This window comes from Misgurnus anguillicaudatus, chromosome 17 (assembly GCF_027580225.2).
Source record: "Misgurnus anguillicaudatus chromosome 17, ASM2758022v2, whole genome shotgun sequence".
Lineage (NCBI taxonomy): Eukaryota > Metazoa > Chordata > Actinopteri > Cypriniformes > Cobitidae > Misgurnus > Misgurnus anguillicaudatus.
Window position 1 is genome coordinate 27,258,618 of NC_073353.2, and position 12,515 is coordinate 27,271,132.

At 36.2% G+C, this 12,515-nt stretch overlaps 2 protein-coding genes across 12 annotated transcripts in view; one reads left to right on the forward strand and one right to left on the reverse strand.

The window, feature by feature from the left end:
• Positions 1–7: 7 nt before the first annotated feature.
• nyx (nyctalopin) lies at positions 8–8,093 on the forward strand. The gene is made up of 2 exons (XM_055215143.2): positions 8–2,563; positions 4,988–8,093. Exons 1-2 carry the CDS (start codon positions 2,542–2,544, stop codon positions 6,382–6,384), a joined length of 1,419 nt encoding a protein of 472 aa, XP_055071118.2. The 5' UTR covers positions 8–2,541; the 3' UTR covers positions 6,385–8,093.
• A 3,118-nt stretch (positions 8,094–11,211) lies between these two features.
• The window catches only part of caska (calcium/calmodulin-dependent serine protein kinase a), a 197,827-nt gene continuing 196,523 nt past the window's right edge, over positions 11,212–12,515 (reverse strand). For all 11 annotated transcript variants that reach the window (XM_055216501.2, XM_055216502.2, XM_055216507.2 and 8 more), the window contains one exon: positions 11,212–12,203. In XM_055216501.2, coding sequence (XP_055072476.1) covers positions 12,027–12,203 — 177 coding nt within the window. In that variant the 3' untranslated portion in view covers positions 11,212–12,026. The remainder of the gene's footprint in view (positions 12,204–12,515) is intronic.

The window sequence follows — 12,515 nt, forward strand, 5'->3', positions numbered from 1 at the left end:
CTCTACCTAGTCGGTGTCTCTTGTCTTATTTAATGTGTTTTAATAGATAATGCTCACTTTGTGATCACAAAACTAGTTAGTAAGTAGCACGGGTATGTTTGTAGCTGTAGTCATACAAAAATTATCCACTTTTAATGCCAAAAATCATTAGGGTATTAAGTAAAGGCATGTTCCATGAAGATTTTTGTACATTTCTTAATGTAAATGTATTAATCATTGTAATATGGGTGATTCTTACGGAATCCAGACTTAAAAAGTGTCCAGTATCAGTTTTTTTTTAAAACCTCTTGCACATAAGATTAAGGTATGAACTTACTATAAGCATTATTTTTAAAGGATTTAAAAAATATTTCCTATAGAATTATTTAAAATTTTTAGATTATCATTATCAAAAATTATCATTACCGAAACATATTACATTAAATATATGCATTTACAAACTCATGTTTCGGTAATGAGAACTAAAATGTTGTCTAGGTACTATGACAAACAAAGTTTCAACTTTTATCTGGAGAGAAAAAATAAGAACTGCTTACCTGGTAGCCATCTTGAGTGTCACAGTCAATGTCCCAACTAATCTTTTTTTTTTTTTGGAAAATGTTGGTTCCTTGAGGGATTAAACAATGATTGAAAATTGTTGCGGAGGATGAGATATTTTTTCTTGGACACAATTATATTTTCCTTATTTTCTCTACATTTTACCAATGATCACCAGATACCACATGTTTCTTTACTGTAAATGTTTATAGTATAACACATACTGAAGCTTTTTATTGATTCGATTTTTTAAATTATTAATATTTCCATGTCAAAGAACCCAAATCCATTCATGGAAAAATTTCCCCCTTAAATGTAAAAAAAATTGTCATTTGAAATCATGTGCAAAATAGTACATGAAGAGATGTTCGTAACTGTATGCTTTTAATTTTGATACTCTTACTTTGCATTTACTTTTATTTTTTATCAAATTGTTTCATGACACCTCATAAGTCTAATTTTGCGAGAATCACCCAGATGTGTTGCTAAACACTTTATTTGGACGACTTTAAAGGTGATTTAAAAAAAAAATTATTTTTGCAGCCTCAGATTCCAGATTTTCAAATAGTTGTTTCTCGGCCAAATATTGTCATATCCTAACCAATATAAAGCTTTATTCAGCTTTCAGATGTATAAATCTTAATTTTAAAGGGGTCATATTATGAGATTTTTTTAAGGTAAGTTAAAATAAGTCTTTGGTCTCCCCAAAGTACTTATGTGAAGTTTTATCTTAAAATCCCCACAGATAATTAGTTCTAGCATGTTAAAATTCCTATTTCACATTTTGTAAAAATGTGCTGTTTTTGGGTGTGTCCTTTAAAATGCAAATGATGCTGGCAAAAAATGGCTTACCAAAACAAAGTTACGGGGTTGTTCATTTTCACATTTTATAGGTTGATGGAAGCACTGTTATAGCACTAAAACATGGAAAAAGTTAGATTTTCACGCTATGATCACTTTTAAAAAATGACTCTTGACTGGTTTTGTGCTCCCAGTTTAAAAGTACATTTCTTTTTTATATCTAACAAAAACAGAACTAGTATTCCAAGATTACACTATTTACTTTCAAGCAGCTGTTGAATTTTGTCAACAAACAAAATTACTAAACAATATAACCATCATATTCTGTTTTAATGCAAATTACACAATGGTTTGTTTACCTCCCTTGTATGGTATTGCTTGACCCCTATTTGAGGCAGTACAATCTGATTACAGCAGGTTGGGAAACTGCATGACCTTTGTCACGAGCAGCACTTCTGAAAAAAAAAATCTTGACCAGTGCACTTTCAGATTCTATAATGAAATATCCGTTTGAGAAAGAAAATGATCCAGAATTGAATCCCATGAAGTTATATGTTGAAAAATCCTTTGCCATTTTACAAAACTTGTGGAAACTGCAAAGCTACCTGTGAGTTAGGCACTTTCATAAAATGGCACATTATACCCCATTCTCCTTTATATAAGTCACATGTAATATAACATTCTTTCATTAAAGGTGTTCAAGACCGATGTTATAAATGTTTCCTGAAAAGTCTGGTAGCATTTAATAGCCACAACCGGCTGTTTTACGTAAAAGGATTTTATTTTGTTATCTGTATGTACCATTGGAGCCCAGTAGGTCATTTCTGCTCTCCATCATTTTAGCATACTGCATTAAACAACATATAATCCTAGGATTTTTCTGCCATTAAGTGATGGCTTTTGGAAAAAGTGCTGATACCAGTTGGGTGTACGTTGATACAGGACCTTTAATCCATTCATGTTTTCCCTTGGAATGAAGCAGTACAGACATGTAGGCATGTTGAGAGAACTTGAGGATCTTTTATTATCTGTTAGTCAAGGAGCACTTTTACTGGAATCACTTGGATAGTAAGTAGTTAAACGTTCTATCATTTTGTAATAACTTATGTAATAAATTTGACATTTTCATATTTTCAAATGGAAATGTGAATTTGTAAAATGTTTAATTTCATCCTTTAAACCCACAGCTGAGAGGAACCAGCGATGTGTCTTTTTCGTGTTGCCGGTAAGTCTCAGACAAAAATAAAACCACTAAGTTTGAGTTCTTGCAATTTATGTGAGCAGTTTATTAAATTTGATTCAATTTCATTCCTAAATGTATAAAACTGTAAGCATTTGATTGGTTAACAGTGTGTTGTAGAAAACCAGGGTCAATATGAATTGAAGCAAACAATATCTGAAGTATTTAGGTTATCTCTAATCTGTTCTTTGTTAATCAGTATAATTGTATGGTGGTGTGCAGCTACAGAACAGAGTAACACATTGAATTATTCCTCCAGTCACCTGTTGTGCCCTCTGTAATCTCCCACAGCGTCTTAAGCTCTCATTGGCAAAGTGATTTCTTATGCTTCTTGACCAGAATTTCATGTCTGTATTATCATCAAAATAAAATCTGGAACTTTGATCTTAAAATGTTATTCAAGGTATCTAGTGAATATGTACCAAATCAATTTCTGCATGTTACACGACGGCACTTAATACTATATGTGACCTATTCTGTGAAAACCTAGCTGTCATGTCCTTTTTTGTGATTTAAAGTTTTCTACATAAAAGCATCCTATAAAATAAAAAATCTATAATATAAAGAACATTCTGTGAAATATAACATTGATATCTTTAATACAGACTAAGGTCATGTCAAAGATCAACTTTGAAATCATCTTTGCTGCTCTTAATCTCATTTTTAGATTATGAGACTTTAGGGTCACATTTAGTTCTTGTGTAACCTATTGGTATTCAATTGATTTATTTATTTATTTTAGAGATTTTTGGCTAACAATCATGGGTTTAATATTCCAGGTGAAAAAAAGTGCACTAAAATACAATTTATCCAAGTGCACTTAGTAAATGTTCTATTTTCATACCCAAGTTTATTTTTATATAATAAAATAGTCTTTAGTATAACTTAAGTACTCATCTTTTGAGACACTGTATATTTTAATACACTAAAAATCTATTTTTGTTAGTATTGCTGGTATTTAGTATACTTTTTTAAGTGCACTACTGAAGTTGAACTATACTTTTTTAAGTATATTTGTCGTGTATAACTTTTGCACTTTTATTTAGCACAAAAAAAATAATGTACTAAAAATGTACTTGCTAGTGTTTGATTATATTTTAAATATACTTTTATTTTGTACCTGTGATATTTAACACATAAATTATCATTATGTGCACATTGAATACTGTAAATGGCTTTGGAATGAAAGTGTGATCTCATGAAAAAATGTTTTTACAAATCTTGTTTTAAAAGCATGCATCAGGTTTATTTCAGTGCACATAGTGTATTTATGATAATTTTATTTGCACCATTTTTATGAAAGTTAAGACTGAATGGACCTGAAAATATCAAATGGTGTAACTGCCAATTGTGCCAAAAAAGATAAATATTAAATATTTTATCCACCTTGATGGCATGCAAGCGTAATCATAAAAAAATAATAATTTTAAAATATCATTTTATTTGTTATTTCTAAATGTAAATTTTAATGTATTTTTCTAATATTTGTCCAGTGCCGAAAACGGCTGTTTTCTAAATAATCTTTGACAAATTATTTTAAATATATGTAAAAAAACTAAACTAGAATATATTTAAATATGAATATATTTATATTTTTATTAAAAAAATACTAGTTACACCAATTGACACAGACCGGTTACATCACATTAACATTTTTGCAATTTCCCCCAAATATTCTTTCAAAATGGTGTTCAAAAAAGAGAATGTATGCAAGTAATCTGCACATTTATTTTGAAATTTTAACCCTTTTATGTTTAATTTAACCATACGGACACAAAATAATTAACGTCATTGACCCACTTATTTTTCATGGTGGCAATTTCATATGAATTCATTAAAAAATCGATTGTACAAAACCAGATAAATAAATGAAACTCCACCTCTAGTTTTTTCATGGAGCAGATTGTACAAATTTATACAAGCCACCTCATAAAACAGGTACGTATTGTCAAGGAATAGTGTTGAAGTTTTTGCCAAATAGATTCATAAATTACTGGGGGAAAAAGGTGTCACTGGGGTTTATTTGTTTACCTTTATAAGTATATAATACATTAAAATCTTGTACCTTTTTGGGTACAATTTCATAACCTATGGACCTATTCTGTACCTTAAATGACCAATTTTGTACCACTTAGATGTTAGGGGTACAAAACATTTAACTGTACCTTTAAAGGTAACAATAGGCACACAGTAAGGTACAGTAATGTACCCAAAAAGGTACAACATTGTATTATGTTTAGTATACCTGTAAGGGTACATAACGGAATCCAAGGGTACAACCCCAGCCATAGAAAAGGTACAGTTTTAAACCTTTTTTCTGACAGTGTATACATTTAAAAACATGTTAAACAGGCTCTTAATGTAAGATCACTTTATAATTTATCCTCTTTATTTCTTGTTTCTCAAAAGTGTATTTCCTCCTGCTCCCTCATGCCCCGGCTATGTGGTCCTGCACACGTTCCTGTCCACCTAGTTGCACTTGCACTCCAGAGAAGAACTGCAGCGTCCTGTGTGACCACGTCAATATGGTCGACCTACCAAAAGAATTCCCCTGCGATGCCACATCCATCAACCTCGACAAGAACAGCTTGAAGTTTTTGTCCGAGCGGGCTTTCGGCACTCTGCCTTCGCTCAAGTCCCTCTCGCTAGACCACAACAACATCTCCTTCATCACACCAGGCGCGTTTAAAGGGCTCCCCAATTTGGTGGAGCTCAGGATGGCCCACAATGAGTACATCCGTTACCTGCACACCCGCACGTTCACGTCACTTAAACGTTTGGTGCGCCTGGATCTTTCCGACTGTAACCTCTTCAGCATGCCGGACCGCATCTTCATCGAGCAAATTTCCCTCAAGGAACTGTTGTGTTTTAATAACAACTTCCGACGCGTTCCCGGCACTTTGCGGGGGATGGAAAACCTTACGCACGTTTACTTGGAACGCAATAAGATCGAAGCGGTAGCCTATAACTCATTATTAGGCTTGGCCAACCTCAAATACCTTAACTTACAGGAGAATCACATAAGCGTTATCCATGACGAAGCCTTCAAAGATCTACTACGTCTGGAGAACTTCTACCTAAATGATAATCTTTTGGTTGACCTACCCCAGCAGGCTTTCAAAGGCCTAAGCAACTTAAAAATGTTAAACCTGGGTGGGAATCTGTTGACCAATATCTCCAAAACATGGTTCAGTGATCTGGTAGAGCTTGAGGTGCTTTACCTGGATCGAAACCGGCTGGCCTATATTGAGAAGGGCTCCTTCGAGAACCTCACGAGCCTCATCGCACTTCACCTGAACAGCAACAACCTCACATCTTTGCCATTCTCTGTATTTCAGCCCATCTATTTCATCGGCCGCCTGTATCTCTTTCGAAACCCTTGGGAGTGCAGCTGTGACCTGGTGTGGTTGAAAGAATGGATGGAGAGCTACAAGCTGGTGAGAGACATCCCATGCGCATCACCTTCCTCTGTGGCCGGCCTGGATCTGAGCGAAGTGGTCTACGCCCATCTGAACGGGACTTGCGTGGATCCACCGGAACTCAACCTCACCACCGCTCTTCCTGACTACACCACCACCACCACAGAGAACAAGTTCAACAGCCTCATTTCCAAACTCCTGCAGCAGGAATGGAGGGATGAGATGATGAACTCTACAGACAGCTTGAGGAACGGCACTCAGCAGGACTCAGCTGAGAGTCAGGTTTCTTCTGGACCTGGACTCTTCTGTGCTATTGATGCAATGTTTCTTATATTTCTCCTTCAAGGACAGATTGGATTTCTGTCGGACTGCATTGATGCCTGTTGAAATGCATCCAAGAAAGGAAGTAATTTTCCAGTTGTCGGATGAGAAAACATCTGGATTTAAGGCTGTGATGAAGGTTGATTTTTCATGCCTTGGGTTTTCTCATTAAACAGTCTGGCGGATAAACCAGGATTAAAGGTGACTGTTGCTTTAACATGAATCTCTTTAAATGGAAAACAAGTCTTGCATGTATTCAATGAGATGGACACAAGCATTAACATGTGTACAACTCTCCTGATAATCTGCAACACAAGTTTATACATTTTGTGACATTTGTCGTGTATGAGATTTGTCGGACAAAGCTTCTCGCTATCATTTCACCAGATGGCATGCTGTCCTCTTTTGTTTGGTTCATTGAGCTGGGTAAGTTTCCAGTTCTGGAAAATGCATTAGCCCTCATTTTCTGTGAAGCTTAAGTGCACTCTGTAATGTAAGCTGCTTCATATCATAACCAAATGGATTGGCTTTATTATGGCTTTTTGCCATTATGATGATATACCTCTTTTATCCATAGCACAATATAGACATTATTAGTGGATGATGGCACAATCCTGAACTACTGACTCCAGGTTACAGCATTAAATATTCATCCAGGAGATCTGAGTAAGAACATTGGCAACTGTGCATAAATCTGTTTTATCATCTTGGTTGAATTAATATAGACGTTTTAGCGTTAACATTTTGTGGCCCAAACTTAACTTCCGGTACAAAAAGAATCAATAACAACAGAGTCCCTCTAGAGTAGATCATTTCTGATGACAAGCAAATAAATAGCTTGGTAATTACTAGTGTATTAGTTGATATGCTTTAGATTTAAACTGAGCTAACGTTACGGTGTAAAATAAATGTGTACAGCGTTAGATCCTTGAATTCTTGCCTGGAACCTCTCTTCGCACAGTGATTCATGGGTCCTGTCCCAAATGGCACACTCCGGACTTGTGGTCCTCCTCAGAGTCCACACTTTGATGACATCACGTAGTCCAGACTTTAGGGACCCTTAATGCGAGTCCACGTGGGTGCAACGGAGTCATATTTTGGGACAGACTCAAGCGTCACACCGGAAATAGGTAAAGAAGTTGCCCGTCAGTGTGAGCTCCTCCCTTCCGTCGTCTGATTGGTCTGATTGCTCTTTCGCAAGGACTTCTGGGTTGGTAAAGTGCGCGAAGCCTGCTGCAGTGCGGGCTTTGCTGAAGACCGCATCAAGGGGGCAAAGGAGGCGCTGATGAGCACACTTCAAAGCGTAAAAATGACAGATGGGACACCCTACGGACTCGTGGACTAAGCGAGCACGCGCAATTTAAGGCCACGAGACCGAAAGTCCACATGAAGTGCGCCATTTGGGACAGGGCCATGCTCGCTGTCTCACCTCGTCTTTAGGAAACAAAACACTTTTTATTTTCGACAAGGACTGTGTTTTTTAGTCATAAGCCAGACTGATATAACAACCACAGACCGGAAGTTAACTTCGGGCCAGGGGCCTCATTTATAAAATGCTGTGTAGAAACCATCCTACATTTGATCTTACGATCATTTATCAAAAATGCATATGTGTGATTCATAAACCGAACTTAAGCACAGAAAACGTGCGCACGCCTTTAAAATTTATAAATCGCAAATGATCTTGAACTTGTGCGCAGCTGAGCAGATTCAGACCTCCGCCTTTAAACGATGCTTAATTAATGTCATAGACATATAAAAGAATGCTTGTCAATGTTAAACACTATTTCGAGCAGCAAGAATGGCTTATATTGTCAAAAATCTGCAGCAGTCTGACAAGCAAAAGTGCGTACGAGGCACTAAGCACTTTTCCACATCAAATTTTTATCAATATGAACTTTGCCGTGGATTTTTGCGTACACACACTTTACGATTAAATGTGTGTGTGCGCACACTTTATAAATGAGGCCCAGGTGCTTAACCTGTTTGTCCTATGAAACCATCTATACTTAAAAAAACAGATTATTGTATAAAATAATAAATATACTGAAATAAAAAATAAAAATATTTGAGAGTATATTTCTGTTACATTTTTGATGAGTCATTAATGGCATTTATTAATATTTTACTGCATTTTAAAGATGTTTAGCCTTAATTGTTGTGTTAAACTGATCTAAAAAAATGCACAATGCACTCACATACAGTCGAGATCCATGTCATTTTATTTATGATAGGCTCTTATTTTTTAGTCCATTTTTGCCTTTGTTCAATAGACTGTATATAAGGAGAGGACAGAAAAGTAAAGGGTGGAAAGAAGGAGCTGGGATTTGAACATGGGTCGCCTAAAGTACGTCTGCACCATATACTACACCATTGGCTGTGACATGATAGGCTATTTTAAGGAAAACCTCATTTAAATTTTTGTAAAAAATAGTTGGATTTACTTGTTATGGAAATGACTACAGTTATATCAGTAAAATCTATTATCAAGGTAATAAGGTTTAGCTAAATCAATGTTTTGGTTAAGTCTGTCTTGCCTATCTTTAGCTTAACTGAAAAAGTTTCTCAGCATTTGTGTATAGGACAGCTCAAGTACGAGTCAGGCAGGTACACGGCTATCTGCGTCATCCAGAGCTCAGCAGGTAAAAGGTGTGGCTCTTCTTTCACATTCTGTTCTTCATTATGAAAGAAACTGAAGTGCTCTAATGGAGTTAAACCCAGTGGAGCAGAAAACTTGTTTATGGTTAAAAGGTGTTAGTTGTGTCTTCTGGTGTAATCATGTAAATAAAACCTGCTTTATGTATTACAGCACAGTACATTTTGTACAACACATTCATTTTTAAGACTGTACGAACATGTCGGATTGAAAATATCTTTGGATATTTTCTGCTGCAATTCAACGTTTCACAAACACAAAAAGACTCTGCACCAGATCTGGGCCACTTTTCAAATTCAACAGCTTTTTTCCCCATTACAGATTGTTTTTTATACCTGACCTATCAAATGTCTTAAAATAACCACTAAAGGACTATACCCTATCTCACGGCAAGTCGTGTTATAGTCACAATATTTTTTATTAATTTCCTTGTGCCATTGACACGATTTTCAGCTGTCTTTCGTGCCACCGGAGCACAAATTTCTATAAACAGCCTCTTGCGCCGTGACACGACCTTTTTTATCGTGTCACTTTATATTATTTTTCTCATTGTTTTTATATTTTTAAATCAATGAGTCTCACTCACCAAGCATGCGCACGCACAAATTTGCTCGCAAAACAAGTTAAAACATACGGACGCTTCAACTTACAAATCATGATTCAACAAAAACCCTCATACCAATTCTATTCCAAATGTATACAAAAACGCAAAAACAACTTCGACCACATCTACGCAATAATCATGAACAAGGAAAAAAAGATATAAATATATAACACAGATATATATTATAGGGGTTCTTTTTCCTTGTTCATGATTATTGCGTACATGTGGTTGAAGTTGTTTTTACCTTTTTTTTTAAATAAAAATTAGTATGAAAGTTTTTGTTAAATTATGAAGTTAAAGCATCCGTATGCACATTCTAAGAACAAATTCCCGCGCACGCATGCTTAGTGAATGAGACTCATTGTCGCTTGGGGTTAGGGTTAGATTTGGGGTTTGCGTTAGGATGTAATTTTATACATTGGTTTCTACATGTTTTTCTTCTGCTTTTAAAATTATTATGGAGTTGGGTTTTGGGTTAGGATGTCGCAGACAACAATGAGAAAAGTAAATATAAATATAAATATAAAATGACACGATAAAGAAAGTCGTGCCACACACATGATAAACTGTCCATAGAAATTTGTTCTGGGTGACACGAAAAAAACATTCATGCTTCAGTGGCACGAAAAACAGCAAAAAATCGTGACAACAACACAAATACATAATCAAATATTTCGTGACTACAACCCAAATTTCCATGAGATTGGGTTGAAGAAAAATAATTGACCTCAGTCCTTTGAATTATTGAAAAAACAATGCACACTCGTGCCACATTACCACTTTGGGTGTGCATTATTTTTCGAATAATTCAACAGCCCTTCATCAATTATTCCTTCTTTATTTTATAATTATTCCTTAATTATTCCAACTTTATTTTATAAGTTACAGCAACTCATCACTAGTGAGTTAGGTAAAAAAAAGTTGAAATGACAATGCGATTATACTTAAAAATTTAAGTGGAAAACAATTTTGTACAATGTATAATGACAAGTAAAAAATGCAATTATTTTGTGACCTTTTGCTTTAATGAAAGCATGAACTTATGATGGAATAAACTCAACTTGCATCTTGCATGTGCGCTACAATGAAAGCAATGAAATCTGGCCTATTTCTTACACATTTTAAAATCCTAAAATTAAATTTTCAGGTGTGCAGTGCCCCAATGCAAAATGCAAAACAATTGGATTTAGTGCTCTATGTAGGCTTTGATCCCAGCTGCCTTCACACAGAATCAGGCAGACAGGGAGTGACCTACCACAGCTGCTGGGATAAATCTGGAAAAACAAAACCGTGAAGGACGAAAAGGCGAAACGTTTCCATTCGGCGCACCTCTGCCAACTCGCACCAGGAAGCCAAGCAAAGTAAAAAGAGACGACGAAACGCAGCACAGAAGACGCAGACAAGTTCTTCACCACATAAAAGGAAATATATTTAAAAAAACACTCTCATACTGAAGAGCTGCTCCGTCATCAACAGAGGAATTTACACAGGGCAGTTTGAGTAAACAGTTTGTCATTTACACAACCGTTCAGACGAACAGACGCGTCGCCTTTCGCCACGCAGTCCACTGCACAGAATATAAATGGGACTTTTTCTTTTTTTAAAACATTAATACTCTGAAATGGCAGAACAGTTGTTTTTTTAGTATTTCATCCCTAACCCTTTAATCGTACAACAAATAAAAATCCATTTACAAACACATCGTACTACATGATTGGTAAAAATAAATCGTTTACAAAGTTGCCAAAATGCAAGGGATGTGCATAGGTCTGTTCTTCATTGATGTTTTGCTTGTCACCGGCTCCACTTTGAACGCGTTTGTCCGGACGAATGGAATGCAATCTGCTGTGGATGACAGTCTGAACACAGCTAACACTGACGGTTTGTGAATGTTCACATGCATGAGATCTCATTCAAATCTCTAAAACATTTATGCAGGTCTTTAGAGAGACAGTATCCACGTGTAAAAGAGGACACGCAGACAAAAAGTGAGCTGGTTTAAAACCTAAGCTAAATAACTGTGGGTTGGAGCGCGCTGAACGCTGCACAGATAATGTGAGGATTATGTTTGATGGCCGAGTTAATGGATGGGTCAGACAGAAAAATCTCTATGAGGATTTAATACTGCACTTTTGCTCCGGTACAAACGCTCATGAAAATAAGGATACTGTCTCTTTAAAACAAACGTCTACAAAATGTTGCCTCCTAGCTATATAGACATGACAATATTTAGTATTTCATAGATCTTTTTTTATTGATACAACACTACGTCTAGGTAGTCTGTGAGGGGCCAAGACTGGGCTCACTGAAGGGCTTGTACACATCGATGTTGTTGAACGTCAGCGCTGGGTCTCGTTTCTATTTTCATCAGCGGGAAAGTTTCTTTTTTTGCAGAGATGCATTGCAAAGTGTGAGGTTGCACGGGCTTAAGGTTACAGGTCGTATGTTTTAATAAACCCAGGACACCGGCACCCACTGGGAGGTGGTGCAAACCAGTTCTATGGCCTCCTCCAGGAGTCGGATAGTCTCATCAATCTCATTATTGATGATGGTTTGGTCAAAGTAGTGTGCATATGTTTTCTGGAGAATCTCAGATTCCTTCTGCAGTCTCTGTAGCGACTCGTCCTGCAGAACGAAAAAACAAGAGTGAGCGGACGGGATAAAGGTGTGGTCACGGTAGACGTCACGCTCTGTTCGGTTATATTCAGACGCATGGGAAGGTGGGAAAGAGAAACAAAAGCACATGCAAAGAAGTTTGGTGATTTGAAAATTCACATTGTCATTCACTAATTGTTTTTTCCTTCTATGGCACCTTTCTGTAGCACCTTTGTTTTTAATAGTGTAGACTAACTGCAAAACATTTTGAAGGAGAGTTGAGGATGAGGATGGTCCTAGTATATGTGAAGATATATATTTCTGAGTCTCATTCACTAACAA